The 26,401-nt window shown below is 36.7% G+C and overlaps 5 protein-coding genes and 1 long non-coding RNA gene across 12 annotated transcripts; 3 read left to right on the top strand and 3 right to left on the bottom strand.

The window, feature by feature from the left end:
- The first annotated feature begins 7,138 nt into the window (after positions 1–7,138).
- Positions 7,139–11,011, top strand: Gga (ADP-ribosylation factor-binding protein Gga). 3 transcript variants are annotated; one of them, XM_076427776.1, is made up of 11 exons: positions 7,139–7,365; positions 7,438–7,536; positions 7,609–7,769; positions 8,004–8,237; positions 8,340–8,513; positions 8,576–8,795; positions 8,983–9,330; positions 9,465–9,600; positions 9,800–10,083; positions 10,182–10,546; positions 10,636–11,011. In XM_076427776.1, exons 2-11 carry the CDS (start codon positions 7,500–7,502, stop codon positions 10,726–10,728), a joined length of 2,052 nt encoding a protein of 683 aa, XP_076283891.1. In that variant the 5' UTR covers positions 7,139–7,365; positions 7,438–7,499; the 3' UTR covers positions 10,729–11,011. The 3 variants fall into 3 exon arrangements, with proteins under 3 accessions (XP_076283891.1, XP_076283892.1, XP_076283890.1); XM_076427777.1 differs by having other exon boundaries at positions 7,139–7,536; positions 10,182–10,348; positions 10,436–10,546; XM_076427775.1 differs by having other exon boundaries at positions 7,139–7,536.
- Positions 9,349–13,865, bottom strand: Lst8 (MTOR associated protein, LST8). The gene is made up of 7 exons (XM_076427797.1): positions 12,702–13,865; positions 12,463–12,615; positions 12,281–12,342; positions 11,983–12,133; positions 11,692–11,894; positions 11,474–11,610; positions 9,349–11,372 (listed from the first exon to the last, which is right to left on the bottom strand). The coding sequence occupies exons 1-7, from the start codon at positions 12,825–12,827 to the stop codon at positions 11,248–11,250; spliced, it is 957 nt and encodes a 318-aa protein (XP_076283912.1). The 5' UTR covers positions 12,828–13,865; the 3' UTR covers positions 9,349–11,247.
- A 139-nt stretch (positions 13,866–14,004) lies between these two features.
- LOC143210688 (SAP30-binding protein) lies at positions 14,005–16,674 on the bottom strand. Of its 3 annotated transcripts, none has more exons than XM_076427793.1 (2): positions 16,390–16,674; positions 14,005–15,989 (listed from the first exon to the last, which is right to left on the bottom strand). In XM_076427793.1, the coding sequence occupies exon 2, from the start codon at positions 15,804–15,806 to the stop codon at positions 14,817–14,819; it is 990 nt and encodes a 329-aa protein (XP_076283908.1). In that variant the 5' UTR covers positions 15,807–15,989; positions 16,390–16,674; the 3' UTR covers positions 14,005–14,816. The 3 variants fall into 3 exon arrangements, with proteins under 3 accessions (XP_076283908.1, XP_076283907.1, XP_076283909.1); XM_076427792.1 differs by having other exon boundaries at positions 16,408–16,674; XM_076427794.1 differs by having other exon boundaries at positions 16,452–16,674.
- Positions 16,655–17,892, top strand: LOC143210702 (uncharacterized). Its single transcript, XR_013009317.1, has 3 exons — positions 16,655–16,850; positions 16,961–17,174; positions 17,705–17,892. It is a non-coding gene; the product is annotated as an uncharacterized LOC143210702 (long non-coding RNA).
- A 3,095-nt stretch (positions 17,893–20,987) lies between these two features.
- Positions 20,988–23,634, top strand: Serrs (Seryl-tRNA synthetase). Of its 2 annotated transcripts, none has more exons than XM_076427779.1 (5): positions 20,988–21,900; positions 21,975–22,259; positions 22,339–22,560; positions 22,650–22,923; positions 23,046–23,283. In XM_076427779.1, exons 1-4 carry the CDS (start codon positions 21,439–21,441, stop codon positions 22,908–22,910), a joined length of 1,230 nt encoding a protein of 409 aa, XP_076283894.1. In that variant the 5' UTR covers positions 20,988–21,438; the 3' UTR covers positions 22,911–22,923; positions 23,046–23,283. The 2 variants fall into 2 exon arrangements, with proteins under 2 accessions (XP_076283894.1, XP_076283893.1); XM_076427778.1 differs by having other exon boundaries at positions 20,990–21,900; positions 22,650–22,906; positions 23,046–23,634.
- Positions 23,537–25,975, bottom strand: LOC143210689 (dnaJ homolog subfamily C member 17). 2 transcript variants are annotated; one of them, XM_076427796.1, is made up of 8 exons: positions 25,776–25,975; positions 25,411–25,611; positions 25,153–25,281; positions 24,907–25,074; positions 24,607–24,822; positions 24,106–24,186; positions 23,851–24,021; positions 23,537–23,773 (listed from the first exon to the last, which is right to left on the bottom strand). In XM_076427796.1, exons 2-8 carry the CDS (start codon positions 25,498–25,500, stop codon positions 23,657–23,659), a joined length of 972 nt encoding a protein of 323 aa, XP_076283911.1. In that variant the 5' UTR covers positions 25,501–25,611; positions 25,776–25,975; the 3' UTR covers positions 23,537–23,656. The 2 variants fall into 2 exon arrangements, with proteins under 2 accessions (XP_076283911.1, XP_076283910.1); XM_076427795.1 differs by having other exon boundaries at positions 25,411–25,975.
- Positions 25,976–26,401: the final 426 nt, after the last annotated feature.

The raw sequence follows: 26,401 nt of genomic DNA, 5'->3' as shown, positions 1-26,401 counted from the left end.
CGTTTTGAAATATCTGTCTGACATAATTGTAAGCTTTTGGCGAATAAAAATTCAACGTGAGTGCAAATGTTTTTAGAATATCAGGGTATACTGTATGTTGCGACGCTAACAACTGTTTAAAAAGTGTTTTGGTGCAAGGAGGCAAAGTTTCCTAAAGCGAAAAAACAAAACCAGAAATAAAACATAGAGTTGGTTGCAATAGAAGAAAATAGAAGAAAAAACATTTATATACAACACTTTCAAATAATATGTAAAAGCAAAGCAAACCAATTAAGTAATAAAATGTTTCAGACTTAAGTTGTTGAAGATTATACGTACTGAAAGATGTATAGAGGCTTCTTCTGTAATCATAGCATTATTTTGTAGCTCATCCACCAATGTTTGTAGGTCAGTAACTCTTTTTTCAAGCCTTTTAGTTTTATCCTGTAATGTTTTTATAACTCTATTTTTTTTTTTAATTGTCGCATTAACAATATTCACATAGTTTTCTTTATCGTCTTCTATGTCAGAATTTGTGAAATCTCCAGGATATACTTTCCGCTTCTTTACTGGACTCGTGTCATTTTGGTCATCATTGGTGATTAATAAAGTTGGTATAGCATCACTTTTCAATATCCGCCGCGAACTCCACGCAGATTGCTTAAAACAGTCATCAGTGAAATGCTTGGAACAGACTAGTTCATTAGCAGTACATTCAACGTTTGTTCGTTCAATCCATTGCTTCCTTAAATCTGGATTTTTAGGAAATCTGCAATTAATGTAAAGCAAGGGACAATAAATAACCATTAATTATTTGACAACCATTACAAAAAAACCTTGTATATAATAAACATCAAATATTCATTGTACCAGTTATAGGTTATGCGATATTGTATTTGGCTACATAATATCAAAAATTAACAGTAATAAAATACTTACTGATGAAGTGATACGTTGGTACCAGATCTGTAGCTTTCGCTGCAATTTTTAATACAGCACGTTCGCACCATTTGGAATTACTACACAAAATATATTTACACGGAGCAAGTGTACAATGGCGTAGTGTCGGCGTCGGTTAGCGTCGGTCTCAGTCGGTCTGCCGTTTCAGCCATTTTGAAATTATCTTAAGACTGCTTAAAACTTATCTTGTGACGTCACACCGTCCTTTATCTTTTCCGAGCTGCACTCTCGGTTTTCCTATACACATACTATACCTATGCCGGGTCTATTGTTATATATGGTCTAAGGTTGTATTACAATTTAAGGGGCTAGTCTACCCTCGATTTGTAACTAGAAAATTACTAGAATATTACTAGAAAAATGGCTCGAAACATGGGTTTGCTGGTTTTCAGTTAGTGTCCTCATTTGAGCAAATTTTGGGCTGGGTGAGGGCTCATTCGAAAGAGGAAGGTTCACCGCAGGGGGCTCTGGTCATGAGGTTAACGAGAATATGTTTATATCTAATAATATTAGTGTCCAAAGTAGAGTAAACATCTAGGAAAAAAAACCAGCAGATTTCAATGCATTTTTCTGTCTCCAAAAGTCTTTTTGGCTGATGGGATGACCAGAGCCCCCTGCGGTGAACCTTCCTCTTTCGAATGAGCCCTCACCCAGCCCAAAATTTGCTCAAATGAGGACACTAACTGAAAACCAGCAAACCCATGTTTCGAGCCATTTTTCTAGTAAGATTCTAGTTATTTGCTAGATATTTGCTATTTACTAGGATCTTACTAGATTTTGGGTCGAAAACATGGGTTTCCTGGTTTTCAGTTAGTGTCCTCATTTGAGCAAATTTTGGGCTGGGTGAGGGCTCATTCGAAAGAGGAAGGTTCACCGCAGGGGGCTCTGGTCATCCCATCAGCCAAAAAGACTTTTGGAGACAGAAAAATGCATTGAAATCTGCTGGTTTTTTTTCCTAGATTTTTACTCTACTTTGGACACTAATATTATTAGATATAAACATATTCTCGTCAACCTCATGACCAGAGCCCCCTGCGGTGAACCTTCCTCTTTCGAATGAGCCCTCACCCAGCCCAAAATTTGCTCAAATAAGGACACTAACTGAAAACCAGCAAACCCATATTTTCGACCCAAAATCTAGTAAGATTCTAGTTATTTTCTAGTTACAATGTATATACAGGGTGTTCCAAAATTCGTGAAAATCCCGAAAGAGGGTGGTTCCTGAGACCATTCTAAGAGACATTTTCCTTTGCACCAAAGTCAACTGCGGCTTTGTTTAGGAGTTATTAACGAAAAACACGGACCAATCAGAGCGCGCCCTGGGCCGCAGCGCCGTCACGATGCGATGTCACGGCGTACCGCGACACTCGCTTGGCGCGCCGGGCCAGGGCGCGCTCTGATTGGTCCGTGTTTTCGTTAATAACTCCTAAACAAAGCCGCAGTTGACTTTGGTGCAAAGGAAAATGTCTCTTAGAATGGTCTCAGGAACCACCCCCTTTCGGGATTTTCACGAATTTTGGGACACCCTGTGTATATATATATATATACATATAATATATATACTTCTGAACTCTTCCGGTACTTTCCTGCCAGTAATAGTTCCTCGCTATTTTCCCCATAAACTTAGGACGTAAATACGTTCCTGCATTTGGTCAAAACATGGCACCAAACTCCACCATTGTCGCCAGGTCAGTGTTGGTCAGTGTAGTGTCAGTGATAGTGGCGTCGCGTGGAACAAAAGAACACCCGTTACATAATTTCCCTACCTGCTCCCACAGGCGGAAGAGTGGGGGAAACGAAGGCGCGCTTCGCTGCACAGCTGGGCGAGGGGTGGAAGGGTAAGGGGCCTGGCGAGACTCACATATATATGGCAACCCTCGAAAGTCCAGAGCACGGTGCATTATACAGTGTGCCGACTTCCCTCAAAAAACTGAGGCAGATGAGTCGTAATTGTCTGGCCGCCGCCAGACAGCGCATGGTCCCAGATACTGTATTTACATGTGCGAATGAGACAATACACACAATCACACTCATTCGCACACGTACGATACCTGGAACCATGCGCCGTCTGGCGGCGGCCAGAGAATTACGACTTATCTGCCTCCAAATTTCAGCATTACAGAGATGCTAAGTCGGCACACCTGTATAATGCACCGTGGTCCAGAGCACCCTACCCAACCCTACCGCGACAGACCGTGATAATAAGTTCCGAGGGTGATCTATATTTGTCGCCACATCATGTTTAGCCAATGTTTAGCCTGGAACAGCTCCTACACCATCTTTAGCAGGAAACAGAACCCACTTTACTGTTATTAAATCTGTGGCATGGATCAGAACTAGCTTCAACCACCGATCAGGTATCTGGAATCTGGACTCGGACCACGGACTCGGACCACGGACCAGTGATGCCAGAATCGGGGACGCGAGGACGCTTCCCCTCCAGCACAGGTTCCCCCTCTCTGACGGACCGTCCTCGCCGTAGCTTCTGCTGCGCACGCGCTACACACGAACGTACTTCTACTCTGCCCGTGTGAGTGCATGCTCGATTGCACGCGCGCTACACAAACAAGCGTACCTCTACCATGTCCGTGTGACTACCTGCTCGACCGAACGCGTCGGCGACGCGTTCCTTCGATTTTCACCAATTTTCATGTTGCCGAAGTTTCGGAAGCACGAGTCGGAAAGTCGGGATCTGGAGACGGCGCGCATTTGAATCCCGGGACGGCGCGGCGCGGCGCGGTGCACATTTTGCTATAACTTTTGATCTAAAAAAGATATCGAAGCGAAATTTGGACTAAATTTTTTTTTTAAAAACCGGGTTTAATGGTTCATCCTAAAATATGTTTTGTATTTCTTAAAAAATTTTTCTCGTTGATTTTTAAAGTTAAGGTAGTCCAGAAGGCCCCCAACACAAATTGATTTTTAGTCGAACCATGCTCAATAAACAATTACGAAAAAATTTATAAATATTCCACTTAATAGCACACATGATTGAGATTTTTTTCAGATTTTTCAGATTATGCAGACATGTTTAAAAAAATTGAAAATCTCGAAACATTCGAAGAAAATGCATATTTCGTATTGAACTTTTCGAGATACCAGTTTTATAAAAATTCATTAGTCCGATATTATTGAAACAATTGTCCTTAATTTTTCTCAGAATTTTTTATAAATTGTATCGTTGTTAAAAAATCAAAATCAATTTTTTCGATACTTCTTTGTTGATGTATTATGTAATACTGAATATTTTTATAATCAGAAAAATAATGTACAGACTTGATAATGCAATATAAAATATTTTATTTACGTTATATTTCAATATACATATGTGCATCACTCCTAACAATTTTGGTAATCACATAATTATTGTAACGACATTTTACATATATCAGGTCGTTAAGTATGAAACTAGACAAATAAAACACAAATTTCAAACACATTTGTCAAGTTTCATACATCTCCGGTTACGAAAATCGATTTTAAATGGTCCCTGCCTTTCTACAACATAACAAAAAAAGAAATTAGTTAAAGTCATGATTGCAAAGTATAGAATAAAATATTAATGTATAACTTTATAGTATAGTTTATACTTATCTTTTCTTTGAAGTCATTCTCTTGAATCTGCTAATATTGATTTTAAAACCAGCGCTTTTGGATTGGCTTAGCGAGGTGAGGGCGATAGATTTCTCGTTGGAATCAAATCAAGTTCCACTAGATCAAGTGGAGCTTGGTTCCAGATGCCACGATTATTTGGAAGAGGCAGTTAGGGATGGAATGGCGGAAGTTGAGGTGTTCACCTTAAAGAAAAATTGCTTAAGGTTTTATGTGACCTTATGCAATGAATTGAGAAATCGTCTTCCTCATGACGATATTTTCCTCAGACAATTGACGGTCTTCAAATCGCCCGATTCCCTATTTAACAGCGACAGAGATTTAACTTTTCAAAATCTCGTAGCTGTCGCTAATAAATTAGGGAATTGGAGTGCCGTAGATCTACAAAAAAAGTGGGACTTCTTGTACTACGGCACTTCCCGGTCGCAGAGGGACCAATGGTCGAATCTGTCTTTTGACGATATGTGGATAGACATCTGTAACCAAACAGACCCGAATCATGTTCTTCGTTTCCCCCTTTTAACTTCTCTAATAAACACGGTCAGATGTCTTCCGCACTCGAATGCCGAGGCCGAGCGAATTTTCTCTTTGCTTCCCGACATAAAATCTCGAAGAAGGAATAAAATAGGCGCTGGCCTATTAAATTCCATGTGTGTGGTGCGCACATCCTTGAAAGCTAGACAGGAGTCTAGTCGCACCATGTCTGTCGATGACAGACATTTATCCCTTATGTCGGGAAAGCATTTATATGAAAATTCATCGCCCTCGCAAAGTTATAATCAATTAACTTTGCACTCGTTTTCGAACTAATGAGGTCGTGTTTTCTTCGTTAATCGTTCGATAGTTTAGTTCATATAGTAAACAGCCAACAGTATGGATGAAGAGAGTGGAAGAGATGAGAGAAAGGATGAGCAGCGGAACCGGGGGTCCAGAGTGTGTGAATGAGTGAAGAAGAATGTGTGAGGAATGAGTGAACGGTGTGCTCTCTCTCTCTCTCTCTCTCTCGTGTTTAAGTGTAAATTTAAGTTAAGAATGAAGAGATAAGGAAGGTGAAGTTTGTAAGCGGAGCGGAGGTCCGCGTTTGTACCCCGAAATGGGAAATAAAATACTATTATTATTATTATTATTATTATAGTAAACAGCCTACAGTTTCTTTGTCGCGTTTTTAATACTTTTTAATGGGTTTTTAACATTTTTTTATCTTATTAGGAATTTATTTTAGTGAGTGACCATATTCATCGATAAAAAAGGATAAGTATACGTTACTATTTATATTGAGTCCTACAAGATTGCAATTAGAATTACGATTTTAATTATGTCTACTTTTTCTTTGAATATAGCAACGCTTGGGTGTCAGCGGTAATGAAATAGCAGATTCAAGAATGACTTCAAAGAAAAGCGAAGTGTATCGTTACATTAATATTTCATTCTGTAAGTACTTTGTAATTATACCTTTGACTATGTGTTTTTTTATGTTGTAGAAAGGCAGGGACCATTTAAAATCGATTTTCGTAACCGGAGATGTATGAAACTTGACAAATGTGTTTGAAATTTGTGTTTTATTTGTCTAGTTTCATACTTAACGACCTGATATATGTAAAATGTCGTTACAATAATTATGTGATTACCAAAATTGTTAGGAGTGATGCACATATGTATATTGAAATATAACGTAAATAAAATATTTTATATTGCATTATCAAGTCTGTACATTATTTTTCTGATTATAAAAATATTCAGTATTACATAATACATCAACAAAGAAGTATCGAAAAAATTGATTTTGATTTTTTAACAACGATACAATTTATAAAAAATTCTGAGAAAAATTAAGGACAATTGTTTCAATAATATCGGACTAATGAATTTTTATAAAACTGGTATCTCGAAAAGTTCAATACGAAATATGCATTTTCTTCGAATGTTTCGAGATTTTCAATTTTTTTAAACATGTCTGCATAATCTGAAAAATCTGAAAAAAATCTCAATCATGTGTGCTATTAAGTGGAATATTTATAAATTTTTTCGTAATTGTTTATTGAGCATGGTTCGACTAAAAATCAATTTGTGTTGGGGGCCTTCTGGACTACCTTAACTTTAAAAATCAACGAGAAAAATTTTTTAAGAAATACAAAACATATTTTAGGATGAACCATTAAACCCGGTTTTTAAAAAAAAAATTTAGTCCAAATTTCGCTTCGATATCTTTTTTAGATCAAAAGTTATAGCAAAATGTGCACCGCGCCGCGCCGCGCCGTCCCGGGATTCAAATGCGCGCCGTCTCCAGATCCCGACTTTCCGACTCGTGCTTCCGAAACTTCGGCAACGTGAAAATTGGTGAAAATCGAAGGAACGCGTCGCCGACGCGTTCGGTCGAGCAGGTAGTCACACGGACATGGTAGAGGTACGCTTGTTTGTGTAGCGCGCGTGCAATCGAGCATGCACTCACACGGGCAGAGTAGAAGTACGTTCGTGTGTAGCGCGTGCGCAGCAGAAGCTACGGCGAGGACGGTCCGTCAGAGAGGGGGAACCTGTGCTGGAGGGGAAGCGTCCTCGCGTCCCCGATTCTGGCATCACTGCCACGGACACGGACCAGAACGGACTCGGACTTGGACTGGAGTTGACTGGACTACTTTAGTACTTACAATTACAATTAGTGTACAACGCAACACAGCTAAAGTAACGAACAGCTGTTTGAGCCGAAAAGAACTCATTTGAAACGCAATATATTTATCGCAATAAATAAGCATAGATTGAATGTTGTAAATGTTGAACGTATTTTGAGTTCCGTTCGATTCGGTTCTCAGAATATTCGTAAGTAAATATAGTTATCAATTTATGTACAACGCGATGAAAATGGTATCTTTGTCGGTATTCCCATGTTAGCTGTCAAATAAATGGATGCGACTTAAACGTGTGAACAGAAAGGAACGCGTAATATTTGTAAAATGGATGTTGTGACAACTAGCTTGGAGGCTTTGATACGTAAGTTGGAATTTATTTAGTATCCCTGTTCTTACTACAATCGAGATTTTGTAAACAATAATCGTTTCGTAGAAAGAGTAACAAACCCACAAAATCAAAAACCTGATGTGGCAGCCAGCGAAGCTTTCTGCGTAATGGTAACTAAAGAACCAGAAGGTATTCAAATCGGCTCCAAATTATTGGCACTACACATTCAATCGTCCAATGAATCGGAAGCACTTCAAGCTCTTGCCGTAAGTTCATCGATAAGCTTCTATTCAAAATAAATGTTCAAAAAGAAACCAGAGGAAACAGTAGGGAAATCATTTTATTTGATTTTGTTTCATTTGTTATTCTCCATTGTACGATAGATAGTTGGCTGAATATAAATAGATGTAAAACTGTTGTATTTAGTAAATCAAATTGTACATCGTAGCCGCAATTTGAACGATGACACGTTAAACTTGAATATCTTTATAATCCCACAGCTGTTGGACATGTGCATGCGAAGATGCGGATCGTCGTTTCATGCAGAAATTGGTAAATTTCGTTTCTTAAATGAAATGATACGTTTAGTTTCACCAAAATATTTAGGTGGAAAAACACCGGTCATGGTGCGGCACAAAGTATTACAATTATTATACACATGGACAAAAGAATATCCGCGCGAACTGAAGATTAAAGAGGCTTACGAAATGTTGAAAAAGCAAGGTGTTATAGAGGTTAGTTTTCTATAGTATTCCTACATATATTTATATTACCCATCTACTCGTTTAACGTTATTTCTGGTAAAACACACCAGTAAACAACGTTTGTACACTTAGGATGATTCGTTGTGCACGATTAATGCTTCAGAAGATGCGTCAAAAGCGTCAAAAACTAAGCATACAATATTCTACGATGAGGAAAAATCCAACTTGTTGCAAAAATTACTTCAAAGTAAAGATCCCGACGATTTACTGTGCGCGAACAGATTAATCAAAACTATGGTGAGGGAGGTGAGTAAAGAATATTGGAAATATTACAATCCACGTTGGCTACATCGACCAACGTCTTATAGGATGAAAGGAGGGTACAGTTGAATTCGCGTAGGATAATGGAATTAGAATCTGTACATAATAACGCAAAGCTACTATCGGAAATGTTGGATTCTTATAATTGGAAAGAAACAAGCAAAGAAGATCTTGAATTGATGAAGGAATTGAAACAGGCTTGCGAGAGATTGAAACCGATCGTTCTCAGATTAGCGAATGAAACTCAAGATAATGAAGAAATGCTTGGTAAGTATTCGATCTTAATCGAATTTAATTCGAACAAGACGCGACGCGCAAACTCAAAAGTATTATCTTTTTGTTCATCTTTTATAAAATTGCATTTTGCTCAACGTTATTATCAATTTGTCGATTACAATGTACGATAATTCGATCAATGTACGATTCGTAATAATAATGATATAATCTGCATTAGGCGATGTCCTTGCTGCGAGCGACGAATTGGGCCAAGTTTTTGAAAAATATTCCGCGGTTATAGATCGTGGTGAATCCTTAAGCCCTAAAACGGACTCGGACGTTAGCTCGTATTTGTTAGATTTATCTTCGCCATTAGAAAACAATTCTATCGAAAGTAGCGAAACGCACAAAGCGTACGATGCTGCTACGACTAATCAACGGTCCGATATGGAAGTTCTAGGGGATATATTCAACTCGTTAGGCAGATCTGAAAATCCAGAAATTCCTTCTGTTTCTACAGCAAACTTATTGATACCTAACTCGATGATCATGCAACCGATCAGCGTGCAACTAACAACTAAAAAAGGTCTGTAAAGCTTATACGTTCGACATATGTATATTTATTTCGTTCGCGAATAATGCCGAGTCATCCACGAACAAATTCAATTATCAACACAGATAAGAAGGAACGTACGGCGAATAATTTGATTTTATCTTCAGGTGACACGGTCGATACACCCGAAGAGAAATTGGACAGTAAATCGAGAGCGTTGGAGGAACTGAACGAATTAGGGGAGACTCTGCTGAAGCAAAGCTTATCGAGTTCGATATCAAATATTCGATCCAATTCGACAAGGTCGGTAAAGTACTTACGTAGATAACGAAGATAATAAATTGTCTATACTCTACACGAAATACGCACACCTACCCAAGTGTACTAGACGTACCTACTTACTTATCTATCCCCACAAACACACACACACATTATACTGCAGATAGTATGTACTATCCTGTCGAGTCTTTTGTATTCTAACTTGCTTTTTATACTTTTACAGTAAGGAAACTGTAAACAACTCGGTACACACGGAACTTGCGTCGAAACATTCTAATTCACCATCCCTTTCCGCTAACGGTTCTTATTTTGCTAATACATTGGACACTTTGAATGCAACGAAAGATAAATCAGTTTCTGCTTGCACAAATCATATAGCTTCTGTAAATGAAACGGAAACGCGAGACAATACTTCAGTTGCTCCAACGACAGAAGACACTCTTTGTAAAGAACTAGAGATCAAACCATTGTCGGACATAAACGTTAGTCTTGACGAAATCAAACCAGGTACTTACATGTGTTTACATGTTTATGTTTTTTAACGAAAATTTTGCTCGTGATCTGAATCGAACGCATGTTATATCATTTCGTCGCTCTTTCAATAGGTATTAATCCACCTATAACCGTACTTGAAGAAAAAAACGGTATAACCGTTGTGCTTAATTTTGCTCGTGACAATCCTAGACAAGATGTATTTATCGTGGTAATTACAACGATGAGCAAAAATTTGAAGCCGCTTAGTAATTATTTGTTTCAAGCAGTGGTACCAAAGGTAAATAGGAAATCTTTTCTCTTTGCTATCATCATCGTTTTCTTTTATATATGTATGTCACAGCTGACTCCGTATTTAAATGTACAGAAATGTAAATGTAGACTTCAACCACCTTCTGGAACCGAATTACCAGGTCATAATCCATTTCTTCCCCCTTCGGCAATTACTCAAATTATGTTGATCGCAAATCCCAGTAAGGTAAAGCAATGAAATTGTCGATTTTAAATATTCCGATTTTACGAGCATTTTGGTGTTGACATCGACTCGATAATGAAATTCTTTTGTAGGAATCGGTATCCTTAAAGTTTATGTTAAGTTACACGATGGACGATGAAACTTTCACAGAAATGGGAGAAGTGGAAAAGCTGCCTCTGCTTTGAGTTACCTTTCGTAAACATTGAACTCGTTGCAACAACAAAGTTTCAGAAAGTGTTCTCAGAAGAACGTTCTTCATCAAAAGAACGATTTCAGAATCAACAATTAACCAGCGATTCAAAAGTATATACTACATCGTTTCTCTACTTAAAATGCGGAGATGTTCGTCCTGACCGATGAATACAATTACCGTTACCGTTCTTTTCATCAAATAATAACGATTATGTACTTTTATTTATTCACACATACTGGAAAATCGTACAAGTTATTCTATGATTCGTGTGTCTACACACTTAAAATGTATGAAAATATTTTAAGACTGGAATTTAAACTTGATGAAATGTATATGTACACGCTCGTAAACCGTACACAGTAAAATTGAAATAAACAGAATAGAAAAGTAGAAAAAACCGCATTTTATTCGATTGAGGTTGATATCTACTTTTACTTAGTGACGACCGATGTACTCGCGAAAATATGATATTTTATTCGTGTTAGCTCAACTCGAATAAAGCAGCATTTGCTTAAGAAACGGAAAGTACTTCGTCACGAAATGCAAGTGCGGTAAGTGCTTTGGTGTGGCCTACGTATTCTCGCTCCACAGTTCCTGTTGCTACGTTCCACAACCTGGCAACGCCATCGGATGAAGCTAAACACAAGTTGAACAAAGTGTTTTACTTACTCGAAATAATTGTACACGACAAGTTTGGTAAAGTGGAAATACAATTTTACAGAAATGTTCATCGTTACCGGTAAATATATACTGCGAATCCGCGCTGAACGCGGCATTCCAGACCCAACGTTCGTGCTGAAGCACTTGTGCTTCCGAAAAATCTGTTGTTTTCCAAACTCGAGCAGTTTGATCAGCGGATGTGGTCACTAAAAGCCTATAGAAGATTTTACAAATTGTATCAAATCGTCGTTCGCGATACACATGTTCTATTAGAAATATTTGATATTTTACTTACGTGGAATCAGGACTGAACTTGCATCGAAGTGCATAACGTTTGTGCGCCAAAAGTTTATGACGAGGATTAAGGCGGGTTGGCTCTTCGCCGACACCGCCGGTCAACGTCCATATATAACAATGGCCTTTGTTATTCACCGCTGCCATGTATGTACCATCCTGATCGATCGTAACATGTTGCACGGATGCTTCGGCTTCTGGAATCTTTGGATACAGAATCGTAATAGTTTCTATCGATTTTAATCGATTAACTTAATTGATTTGTACAATAATGGTTCATTTTGATTTATACTAGCTGTTCGTTATGATCGGAACGTAGATCCCACAAATGTATGACGCCGCTTTGATCGCCGACAATAAGTTCTGCCTGATTAGGGTGTAAACACACACAATTTACAGGTGCCGATACTTGAAATATCCTTTGGCATTGAAGGCTACTCGATCTGTTATAACGTTACTCTTATTATTATTACGATTATGATTACGATTATGCTTACTGTTACTCCCGTTGTTGCCATTACTATTATATATTGCATTATTTCCTTGCGATACAAAATAAACTAACATAATTTTAAATTTTAGATATTTACCTAAGATCCCATATGCGCGCGGAACAATCTTCGCCTCCGGTATACATCCATTTACCCTCTTCCTAAGGATAACAAAGCACACTAATCATTTCGATGTTAGTATAGCATCGCATTAGATCTAATTGCAAAGATTCAACAAATCATCCGATTGATTAATTCAGAGAATTATAACAACTCGATACCTGGAACCCCAAGCCTGTAATGTTCTTCGATACACCTTCATAATTAATAACTGGATTTGGATTATTGGAAACTAAATCGTACATTCTTATATGCTGATATCCTGCAGCTGCAACACCATATTTCTCTGGTGTGATATCTAAAGCATTAACTTGCTGTAAACAAAATAGTAAGTTTCACTTGGAAAGAAGAGTAAACGGTGAAGTCTAAAATCAACTATATCGTAGTATTTTAATGATACCGAATCTGTATGTTCTGCTGTGCGTTGACAAACTCCTGTATGAGGTTGCCATATTTTGATCGTATGATCATAACCACCTGTCACAAGGATTACTTGTTCATTACTATAAGTGCTCTCCGCTGTCATTTATGAATATGTAATAAAAGTTGAACAAAAATTTGTTAATGTTCCTTTTTATTGTGGTTCTCGAATAACGCCGAACGATCGTACTTGTTTTTGCTTTTATTGGTTCCAATACGATTTATTCGTATTTGCAAAGTCTATGTGCCTATATTTTAAGTCTACACCCACACAAGTAAATACAAAGAAATCATATTTTGTAATATAGGTTATGTCACAATAGCTATACTAAATAAATATCTATTATGTTAAATTTTACAATTACTGATATATACTGGACACGATCAAACATCAATGGAGAAATAATTTCTTTCCTCGAAGAAATTGCATTTTATCGCGCGTACCAATGACAAGTAAGAACTAAATACATATGTATATACTTAATTTATTTAGACAGATTCTCTGACAAAGGTAACGCGTTCCAGTTGGTTCCAGTTCGCGTGGTTCGTGTTTACTAGTCGCTATATAGCAGTGTTCCGATTTCCGATTCCGATTTGGTGCATCTTTTCTCGCGCATGCGCGGCGAAAACAGTAACGTATCTATATTAGGATAATGAGGTACCAGAGCCCTGAGGCAGTTATATTGGCGAGAATGTACCGAAACAATCTCTTCCGGACAGAAAGACTCCAGGACGTGTCCTACGAGTTACAAAATATACACAAATACACTTGTTATACATTCATTTTGCAGAATCAAATCATACCAATTTTTTAAAATTCTGCGGGGTGCTCAAGGTACCCCATTTTATCGAGAATCTTACTTTATTGAGGCTGAAATCGCCGCGCATGCTCGAGAAAAGATGCACCATATCGGAACACTGCAGTCGACACCACCTTATATTGTTACTGATTGTTACTGCCGTGTAATCACTGATATTATCACTGAGAAGGCAAATCGTCACAGAACCATATTGATGATGTTATCATGAATTGTTACATTTTGCACCGAACGTATTCCAATCCAAGTTTCAGACGATGTTGTAGTGTTGGTTTTTAAGATTTAAAATATTGAAGTTTTTTTTAGATGTGCGTGCGCAGTTGTTTTTTAACATTTTTTTTGTACTTTTTTATACTGATTGCAAGAGTTATTTGTACAGACACGCATGTATGAATGCACGATATATATATGTGTGTGTGTGTGTGTGTACATAAGGGATCACTGTACATATTAATCAGACGTATGACATTAACAAATTGTTTATGTAAAGGTAAAACTAGGTATTGTTTATTTAGACTCGGATGACGTTAAACAAATTTTAATCCTCAAGCCAATAAACATTAACAGTGTTTCTTGTAAAATGATACATAATAGAAAAAACGTCTCTGCATTAGATCGAATTAAATAGAAAAATTGTGACTTTTTTTGCAACGTCTACATATATTCTTATATACATCTTAATTAGTTTGAAGTATGTTGTTTAATGTAAAATATATTTTGTCAGTAGCACGCATTATATTCACATAAAGAAAACATTCTTATTAAATTTAAATTGCTTTCTCCACATTTAACAAGTATTATGTATAGAGTGACAATTTGAAAATTGTGGAAATTGTCCAAGGAAATAAAGTACGATGAAAATAATACTTGTTCGATGTTACGTTTCAACTTTCAATCTAGTTTGCAATTCCTTTCTTCCGTGAACGTGACCGTGACCGTGAACGTGAACGCGAACGCGAACGAATCAAATATCTATACATATTTAATTGGCAACGTGGTATATCTACGAGTAGTACGCTGAGCCGGAGATAACTATATTATCGACGTTATCATATTGTATGTATGTACCTCGCAATGTAAACGTAGAAAATGAAGTGATGAACAACTAATAATATGTATTATGTTGTTTTATGTATACACGAAACGTGTCGCGCGCATATACACTTACATAAAGTTCACTATTGTTCCCGTGCTTACAGCAAAACTTCGAATGAAGGATGAAATATAATAATTCGCTTTGAAAAGGATTGATATTTACAAATGATTTACAAAATATGTTACAGTCTTTTCTTTGGTAAAGATCCGAAAGCCGATATTACCGTTGCTTTGGTACCAGTCGCAGACGACGTTAAAGTGGTAAGCGTCGGTTGAGATAGCAAAACGGTAGGCTTTACCGAGGCAGTGGCTCCGGTTGCCACTTGATCCCATTTACTTTTCCTTTTCTTAGCATCGTCTTCGGTCGTGCTAGAACTGTTCGGCCGCTTCGCTGTACCAGAAACTATCTCGATTTTAGTTTTCTCTTTTCTAGCTTTTTCGAGTTTGTCCATCTCAGCTTTCTGAACCTTAGCAAGCTCCTCGTAATACGAATCTTTACCCCATCTAAACGGATCAAATCTATCCAAAGGATAATTGGTGCCCAATTCGTTGATGCTACAAAATTGAATAAGTTTTTCGTAAATGGATGGATTCCTGAAGTCCTTCCTTTGTTGTATAACTTTATTCATATCCAAACCACCGCTCTCCATTTTCCTGAAAAGTTTGGTTATCTTCTCCTGTAATTCCACAGGACACTGTCCTGGCGGTTCCGGCGGTATAGTCACTCCGTACGGGTCAACCTCGCTATCTGAAACTAATTCTCCTTGACAAGAGGGAGAGCGGTCCGTAATCGAGGAGGGCCTTCCATTCTCGGAAGGCTGTCCATCGATTTGTATTTGCAGCGCTCCCTCGTCATCGGAGACTATCGTGTCATCAAAGTATGAAACCAGTCTTTGCACCTTAGACGTCACATCTGTCACTAAGGTGGGCGCGTTTGACAAATCGTTACTAGACTTGCCACCAACGCCGGGAGCAACGACAGGACTATTTGAGGCTGATCTGCCAGATTTGGGACTGGTGAAAGCCTGGGGCTGACCGACTTGGGCATTATTCGGGGCGGCCCCCTGGGGAGTGTTCGAATTCTCCTGAAGGTCGTCTTCCACCCCGTCTTCGCCCTCCGAGTCGGTATAGGTGGCCGTGAGAGATGCCAGAGCAACACTTTGTACAGACATGGTTAGTTGGCTTTGAGTGTCCGCCGTACTACCAAGCAATATTTTGTGTTGGAACTCACCGGTCTAGCGTCGAGTTGTATGCCTTTTAGTTGTAGGGCTTTTACGTATATAATTTATGCCCCTATATACAGATACTAGTACTGTGCCTCAATCTTTGTCGGAACGTATACTACTATACCGTATCTGAAACATATCCAAGTATAAATATATGTAGAAATCCTCATAACCGAATTCTATAATAATTTCATGTCCTAGATCACGCTTTCTAACGCGAACACGAATTTCAGAAGACTCATCGAAGCACAGTTTTATATTTCATCTATGTAGTCTTTCACGATCAAGAACCGTAAAAGAAATAACAAATATGGAGGAAAATAAAGGAAATGTCATACAAGTGGACATGTGGATTTTTCCAAGTTTAAACAATTCCAACATCCATCCAATTTGTTCGTATACAGGCTACCGTAACAACTAAACGACCAACAAATTCACTTTCCTCTCAATAGTATTTCGCGCGATTTCGAAAGCATTCTATTGACAAGTCTATTAGGTTATGTTACCAATTATCAAAACTCATACACACCATAATACCATCACTAACCTGACTATTTCAATCCACCACGATACTTTCTTTTTACACTGTACCTGATTTTTCATTCATTGCGATCAATTTACAACACGTTATACATCGAACAACTTTTATTTCTCCATTAATCCACGACGATGAACGTTATCGATGTATGTAGTATGTATACCGTGGCGTATTCCAGCGTTTTCAGATGAGTTTCTGGATTTTTTTTAACCAGTTGTATCTGTGCGCATGCGCTTTATTGGGTATAGTACATATGGTCACAGCCTACTCTAGTACTAGCCGTGCTGAACAACGTGGCAACACCGCTTTGTTTACAGATCGGGAGTCCGATTTCCAATACTGGGAGTCTTGTGCTTGGGATTATAATTAACGCTTTTTTCATAGAAAATTATGTTAAAATACATAGTTCGTTGTTGATTATGTTTAAACAATGTGTAAATATTCTAACTATGGTAAGTAGAAGTGATATTAAAGCATATTAGTATTTATAAATGCGGTATACATTTTGTGGACTCTCGGAATAGTTTGGTGTTGTGATACATAATATGTGAAATATTTCCAGTGGTTTTAAGAAAATAGAAGCATGAAGCAATGGGAAATCATCTTTGAACTAAAATGCAACATTTGAAAATGAATGAAGGAATATATAAGTCAATAGAAGCCTGAAATAGACGAAATTATTGTGACGAAGTCGAAGAGGTTAAGTGACTGCGTGTATACTGGTGTATACGTCAAAAAGGTTGGCTAAACCGTTACTGAAGAGAAAAGTTGTGCAGGTAATATATTATATTTATTATAATATCGTCTTATAAAGGATAATTTTATAATTGTTGTAAATTTCCTCACCACCCTAGGGGTATTACTGTGTGTATACACTAACATTAATAAAAATTCTTATTAATAATAAAAAAATATAAAAAGAAAATAAATAAACTAAGACAAATAAAAAACTCTGTTGATGCATTAACTAACACATATTAGAAAGAATAAGTTAAATATATCAAAATTAATGCTTTAAAAAAAGTTGAATTAAAAAAAAAATAATTGAAAATTTATGTTCTATTGTGTGTGAAAGTTTTTATTTTACGATGTTTAGAAATGGTATGTGCATTCATTTCTAATTGACTATTATTTATAGTTTTAACGTAATCATTTAGTAAAATATTTGAAAAAATTGATAATAATCTAAACAAAATACTGTGATAATCTTTACCACAAATGCATCTATCTAAAAATGCTAAATGGTATATATCTGATTGTATACTAATATATGTTAATTTACATAAAATATGTTTATGATTTTCAGATATTAGAAAATCTGATTCCAAATTAGGAACATTTATTATGGCCTCCATTATTGCACACATGTGAGTAAAAACATTTATTACATCTTCTGTAGGAGTTGAAAGACCACCCCTTTGTAAATGATCAAAATATACATTATTTACAGTTGTTCTCCACAATTAATAATTTTCATATATCACAATTTAATTTTTTTGCAACAGAATGGGACCCATAACCGGATATATAAATCTTAATGGAATCATCAACAATACAAGTGGATAAATAATCAGTGTCAAAAATTTCTGAAAAACCGCTGACATCAACAGGAGCATCACGAAGATCGTTACCATCGTCGTCGTCGTTGCAAATTTGGAATTTATTTTTTATATCAGCAAAAGAAAACGAACTTGCCGATTTTGAAAACATACGTTTTAATCTAATCTTTTTTTCGGCATGAATTGCTTCATCATATGATACGTATAATTATTTTGATACTCCAATGGTTCGAAATTACAAGCATTTCTTTATAATTGTTTATCAAATTTAAGAAACCACTAATTAGATCAGAATCAATAAACTCTCTAACTAAATTTTCATGGTTTTCAATTATTCTTTCCCTGCGCTCTATAGGATCTTTTCTTTGTGGTAGCACACGTTTTGATGGCGAATTGGAAAAAATGGAAGGTATTGCATTTTCCATAAGTCTTGGACATCTGAACAAAACATTCTCCAGTACACCGTTAGGAGATGGAATATTCTGATACCTTTGGATATCAGTTTCTGCAAAATGCAGACTACAAACTGCAGAATATTTTGTCCGTGTCCAATTTTTATGGGGAATAGCAGCCATCCATTTTTTCCGCAATTGCTCATCTTTGGGGAATTTAAATATAGAACTAGAGGGTTATTGTTGCTCGCTCGCTTCGCTCGCTCGCGAGTAGGGTTGTTTTTGCTCGCTCGCTTCGCGAGCTCGCGGATAGGACTGCTCTTGCGAAAGGGTTAGTGGTACGCATGGCTAGTAGTACCTATAGCTATTAATGTTTTTTTGATTTGGTGTGTGACTCTCCACGAGCCACACAAAGAACTTCCCGATTCGTTAGTTGCAGTATATTATTATCATTATTTTTAGTACGTTTTAAGAACATTATACGTTTTCAGGGAAATTCAATAGTTTTCTACTTATCAAGATGTTTGCTATATGGCGTCGCCTTAAACGAACATCGTAGACTCGTTGCTCGCTTGGTTCCTTGTTATAGCGTACTGATGTTGCAAAATAAATTGTCTTAATTATTATAGTTTTTCGCAAACGATACGACTCCTCATTATCCGGGTTAGCAGTATTGACCTTGGTTTTCTTCGATACTGTTAATTTAAATTGTCCCAAAATATATAAACCGCTCAATTTTGAAACTCTGCTCAGTGCTACATACAACATGTGTAAAGTTCGTTTTTCTGATGTTTTAAAATTCAAACATACTTTTCTCGTATGTTTGTCCCTGACTTTTATGAATCGTAATCGCTTCAGCAGGAACCACTGGAAATTGACTACGTGTGATTTGATATTTTTCCTCACTCGACATATTTACTTGATTCGATATTTTTATTATTGGTGGCAAATTTTGATGAATATTTGCATTTTTCATATAATCACGATAACGAGTTCTTACTTTCACTCCTACTCTGGCCAATTGAAAATCTAACCACAATATAGACGGAATTTTAGTATTTTCTTGAAAAGTAATAAATTTTAATATTCCGCATGTGTGCTCCATTAACCAATCCGTTTTCAACATTAATGTTATTAATAATTATCATATTGTTTATATTAATTTTCAATTTAATCTCAGTTAATAATTCGTTTTGAACTGATTGTTTTTTTAAAGATTGTAATATAAATTTTTTTTGTACTTTCATCGATATTCTTTGAAAATGTATTCTCGGGAGTAGAGATGATTAACTCACTCTTGCATTGGGATAATTTTCGATTATTGTAAGCGGAAACATTAGCGTAAGGTACAAAAAAAAAATTTTTTTTTAAATTAAAAAAATTTTTTTTAATTTTAAAAAAATCGAAAAAAATTTTTTTTGTGTAATTACGTTTGTTTCTTCGGTGGAAACTTTCCGTTCTCTCGTATAAATTGCATTGTTGAATGAACTTCTTTCGAAAAAAACTAAAAAAACTAAAAAACTACTTGACCAATATGGACCAAAATCTAATCAGCTCTAAGTTACGACGGGGCACATCGATTGCATCATTCATCATTCTGATCGCGTTGTTACTTTTTCAGAAAACGTTAACGAAAAATTTGATACCATAGAAACAGACATACGCACACACACACACACACACACACACACACATACGAACATTTTGCTTAAAATAGTCTAGAATGACTGCAATGACCATGAAACGTGAAGATCTGCTAAAAAATCGATTTTCGATTTTCGGGGTCATTACAATAACTTCCCTATAAAATCGGGAAGTTAAATATAATTATTTTCTTTAAGAGTAGTATCATAATTTCCCTTACAATTGGGGACACAACAACGCCGTGGCATTATTAACTAATAAATAAGGTATAAAACGTTTGAAAAGAACTATGTAAAACAAATTTTCGGAGAACTCTGTATGTATATGATTTTGTACAAATTTAGATGCTATACTATTAAAATGTTATTGAAATGCATTGAAAGAACAATAGATTGTATTAAGTAAATGTGCTAAAAAGTTAATAAAGAATACTTAGCTCCATTATTGCACGATGTGTACTACACACTGATGAGAACATTTGAAAACTACGCGGGAAATTGAGAGGCCGGTAGGGGAGATTGAGAGTCTGATTCAGTGGGTTGGGTTAGGTATATTGGTATATATATATCAATCGGACTCCCGCGTTGTTGCCATTTTTACCTTCAGCACGGCTAGTACTAAATAGAGTAGGCTGTGCACACAATCTCATTCGCACACGTATGGTACCTGGGGAACCATGCGCCGTCTGGCGGCGGCCAGAGAATTACGACTCATCTGCCTCAGTTTTTTGAGGGAAGTCGGCACACCTGTATAATGCACGTTACCCCGGCTAATGCTCTCTCTCTCACTCTTTGTACCGCGCGTCGCCATTGTGGGCTTCAACTCGCCCATAAGCACCCATAAGACGGCGCAGTCTATCTCTATATGTCTATGACTGGAACCAACTGGAACTGGACAGTGTCGCCAGAAAGTGACCAAACCAGCACTCGAGGGGAATTGAGGGGAATACAAGGTACCTCCTCTCTGATGACCAGAGTATAGCAAGTATATATACTAATAGGAATTCCTATTCCTATATCCATGCACTGGACTGGACTGGTCATCAGAGAGGGGGTACTTGATTCCCCTCGATTGCTGGCGACCTGGAGACACTATAGTTCTATCAAGTTCTATAGAACTGGAGTGAACTGGAGTGTGCGCATGGTGCTGGAATGAGATAGTGGAAGGGAAAAGGAGGAGAGGAAATGAAGCCACTTTCTACTTCATCTGGCGTGATCTGGCGACACTGGCCAATATCATATCCAATCATATCAGCAATATCAGCCAATATTTCATCACTTGGAACTGCTTGGAACTGTTGGAACTTTTGAACGTGTTCTGACGTGTTCTTTTTCTTTAGTCTGTTACTGTCTGTTACTTGCTATTACTCGCACTCGCACTCGTGTGATCCACGTGTGAATTAGTTGAAAGCATAGAAGCAATTTCTGGCATTGGCATCGTTAACCATGGTACTGGATCTAGATCTTTTTCGAAAAGACAAAGGTTTTGATCCCGATCAAATACGAGAGAATCAAAAGAATCGTTTTAAAGATGTAAATTTAGTAGACTTGGTAATTGAAAAAGATAAAGTGTGGCGTCAGCTGCGACACAAAGCCGACAATTTCAATAAATTGAAAAATGTATGCAGCAAAGAGATTGGAGAGAGAATGAAAAAGAAAGAAGCAGTGGGCACCGACGGTATCGTCTCTGAAGATATTCTTGGAAATTTGGATACTTTAACGTCCGATAACTTGAAATCGTTGACGGTCGCTCAGATCAAAACTATTCGCAGCTGCATAGATGATGCTATTGCAAAAAACGATAAAGATTTGATCTCAACTGGTTTGGATAGAAATCGAGCTCTGAAAGAAATAGGTAATGTTTTGCACGAATCTGTACCGATCAGCAACGATGAAGAAGAGAATAAGGTAATCGATTAAAACAAACTCTATGTAACTTCTATACAGTGTGTTCTATAATACACAAGTTCTCTCGTTCACAGGTTGAGAAAACTTACGGAGACTGTACCCAGAGCAAAAGGTATTCGCACGTAGACTTAATATATATGATCGATGGATTAGACGGAGAACGTGGCACTAATGTTTCCGGCGGTCGTGGTTACTTTTTAATGGGACCAGCAGTTTTCTTACAACACGCGTTAATACAATTAGCCCTTAGAAGATTGTTTGCAGAAGATTATAAACCTCTGTATACACCCTTTTTCATGCGCAAAGATGTTATGCAAGAAGTAGCACAGTTGTCTCAATTCGACGAAGAATTGTACAAGGCACGAATAAGATACTAATTGCACTTACGTTGTGGAGACGTGTTGAATTCAATATTTCAATGCCGCTTGTTTCGACTAGGTAATTGGTAAAGGTAGCGAACGTACCAACGACAAAGATATAGAAGAAAAGTATTTGATCGCTACATCGGAACAACCTATAGCCGCGTTCCATAGAAACGAATGGATTCCTGAAAATGTCTTGCCAATTAAGTATGCAGGACTATCTACGTGTTTCAGACAAGAAGTTGGTTCTCACGGACGCGATACAAGAGGCATTTTTAGAGTTCATCAATTTGAGAAGGTATTGTTTTTGTAATTACAGTAATTAATTAAATTTAAGACAAATTTTAACGAGTTTCAAGTTTCCGGTTGTTCATGGATATTCGTCAGGTCGAACAGTTTTGTCTGACATCTCCTCACGAAAATAAATCTTGGCAAATGATGGAAGAAATGATTTCCAATGCAGAACAATTTTACCAGGATTTGGAAATTCCATATCGTATAGTAAATATAGTTTCGGGCGCACTAAATAATGCCGCTTCCAAAAAATTAGATCTAGAAGCATGGTTTCCCGGATCTCATGCTTTTCGTGAACTCGTATCGTGCAGCAATTGCTTAGATTATCAAGCTAGACGATTACTCGTCAGGTAAACGTATATTTACGGTAATAATAGTAACAACAATAACGATAGTAATCATGTATGCAGCTACATACCTACATGTCTATTATCTATTGTTTCTTGTATATATATAATTATATAAAATTGATGTTTCATTGTATTTTAGGTACGGTCAAACGAAGAAGATGAATGCTAATACTGATTATGTACACATGCTAAATGCAACACTATGCGCAGTTACACGCGTTATATGCGCCATTTTAGAAGTGCATCAAACCGATACTGGCATTAAAGTTCCGAAAGTTCTCGCACAGTTCATGCCGACCAAATATCAAGATGAAATTCCATTTGTTAAAACAGCACCTATCGAGGAGGCAGAAATTAAAAAAACAAAAAAAACAAAAGAACAGAAGGACGCTTAACTTAAATCGATCGCGTTTTATCCCTTTGATATAACAGAAAAAAATTATAATTGAATTTTATTATAATGTAAAACTAAATCGTCGATTCTCTCGATTGTTCTTGGTAATTGATTTTTCTCTGAAATGATATGCAAAGAGACATTATGATTTGCGCGTTGCTTTACCGTAAGTACATATAAACGTGCGAATCATTCGCTTCGACCTATTCCATTATTGCGAACGTAAAGAACGGATCTGAATAATTTTCGATTTATATTTATAAAACCACATGATTTGTATACTTGAATACATACTCGTAAATATACAATAAATAAAATTAGAAAATCAGTATAACCATTGCCTGCAAATTCATCGATCAAGTGTCTTCCTTCGAAACCGGCACGTCCACGTGCCTTTTTTTTTCTTCTGCTCTTCTAAGGTTATTTAACACGATGCGTTCAAATTCTGCATCCGACATTTCACTTGCATTTATCTGGAACGTAACGCTTGTATTTGATATCGATAGTCTACCCATGAAAGCAACAGTTAGAAACATTGTTTTAAGCTGACCTTGGTTTCTGTTTCAGTTAAATTATCGATCGTATTAGATGTACATTTGTCAGAATTTGCTCTGTGAACTGGTTTTTCTTCTTTGAAATTCGATTGTTTCGCCGTATCCCACAACCTTTGAAGTTTCAATGGATTTCGCGTTAAACCAACTTCTATGTTGACAGCCATTTCCTGATAAATAAAATCATTTTAGCATTCGCATTCTGTTTCTTATGAATATCAATATTCAATATTTAATATAATTCATAAACGTACAGCATCATTCCTACTCCGATATTCAACTAATGCTCTGCCCTCTCGCGATGGTGAAAGAATAAGATTTACTATATCGCCGTACTGAAACCAATAATTGTAATCTAAAAAGATATCGTAATAAAAACAACTTGAAGAACAACTTCTCCACTTTTTTTTTATTGAATGTCTTCATGCTAGCAGATGGAAAAGCGGAGATGTTTTCTTATTCTTGAAAATTTTGCAAAATCCAATGTCTCTACAGAGTGTTCATGCGGCTCCATATAATTATAATTTACTGTATGATTTTTCGTTGCTACGGACAGGTTTTGGGGGTAGGAGTTTTATATCATATGATACATTCAAATTCTCATTACTTTTATCACCGTTTATACTAGATAAGAATCTAGTCTAGATTTTCCTAATTCTCAAATTATTGTTCAATTGTTTTTCACAAAGTCGCGATAAATTTTTATATTTGGCTCTGTACAAACATTTGGAAATATGAAAAATATTGTCACATACCTTTGAAAAGATTCTATGCAATGTATCGTAATCGTATGTATCATTATCTGGAGTGTTTTTATTAGTTTTCCATTTAATTTTAATTTTATAAGAACCATCGTCAGCGTCAACTGTTTTCCATAAATTTTTCGATTCTTGTTCAATTTTTTGTTTCATAAGCGCAATTTCTTCTTCTACCTGCTTAGATCCTTCTTTCTGAAGACGTTCTATTTCAGCCTAAAACATAGAATACGAGTAAAACTTGTATTAAACGATTTATGAAATAAAAGAAAATTATATTTTACGAAGTACAATGCTTACCCGTAATTTATCTTTGTCGTTATTTGTAGAACAGTTTGAATTTACAGATCGTTTATAAGCATCTTCTCGTGCTTCTAAATCTTCTTTGAATTTCCTTCGTTTTGTATCTAACTCTTTAGTCCTTAATTTTGCTTGTAGCTTGGCATTGATAACTTTGTCGTAAGCTGCCTTATATCGACAGAATGAAATGTTGAATACAAATTTATAAATAAATTATAAATAATAGTAATCGCTTTACATACTTACCCGGGCAGAAGGATCTATAAGAATTTCTAGCGCTCGTGATAAATCATGGAACAACTCGTTCGCTTTTGGATTATTTGGATTTTTATCGGGATGACAAGACAAGGCTTTCTTGCGATATGCTTTCTTGATCTGAAACAACATAGAAATAAATTATACAGTGTCATGTACTATATGTGTATTTACACAATTTTCTAAGTGTCATTTTTAAGGATAGAAAACCATACGCATACAAATTATCGTTACATGAAAGTTACATACCTCCTGGTTCGTGGCCGTTTGCGTTGCACCAATAAATTCGTACAAATTTCGATCCATCAAAGAATCCATTTCGTGTTTTGAATAGTCCATTTTAAGACTATTAGAGGTTAAATATGTTACGAGCAGAGTATATTATAAATATTTATTTTTACATATGTGTGCGTGCTATTTCACTTCTTATTGGAAAAAAACGTAGTTTTCCTGTTCGATCAAATCATAAATTGATTGTAGACAAAAAATATATATATTCATTGAACGTAAACACAACAGGCAGAAAGTAAATAAATACTCTCTGCTTACGCGAAGCAAATTTCACACTGTTCTTCCCGCGTTCCGCGTTACATATATAGCAGATTTCGACTTACAAATATACCCAGCCAACCAAAAATCTAAATTTGGTCGACCTCCTGTGCGCGCATATGCCGAGCTAGTGTCGACCGTAGGACCAGAGTTTGGACATGGGCATGAGGTCGGCATCAGGTCGGCACGAATCGGCCGAATGTGCCTTTGTGGCAGCACTGTCGCACTGATGTACCGCATGCCGAATATCGTTTTACAGGTGAAACAAACAATTCCAATGCCGCTTTTGCAAAATTCACATGTTTTTCTATAAGCGAGGGTGAAACTAATATCCTAATCGCGATATGGAGCAACAAAAAATGAGTATACACATTCGGAGCTAATATCCCGTACATTACTACCGGGCCGGTATATAAGAGAAATTGGCGAAACTCGGTCGCTTTAAAAGTTGAATATTCTTCTATTGGCCTCGGGCGTCTAGAAAAATCAGATGGACAGTACTTATCGAGTACTGCCATTCGCGCGGAGATGATAAAATCATTTTTATTTATCATCTTTAAAATATAAGTGTATTCAATTAGTTGAAATTGAACTGTAAAGAAAATTGTACGGCAATGCAAATTTTAGATTATGTCTCTTGCAATCGATGCAGACAATTTTTATTTCGCATAAAGATCCGCAGTCTAGGAAA

Source organism: Lasioglossum baleicum, chromosome 7, assembly GCF_051020765.1.
Source record: "Lasioglossum baleicum chromosome 7, iyLasBale1, whole genome shotgun sequence".
In the NCBI taxonomy this organism is placed as follows: domain Eukaryota; kingdom Metazoa; phylum Arthropoda; class Insecta; order Hymenoptera; family Halictidae; genus Lasioglossum; species Lasioglossum baleicum.
Note: the sequence above shows the minus strand (reverse complement) of the source record. Positions and strands in the feature narration are given on the sequence as shown.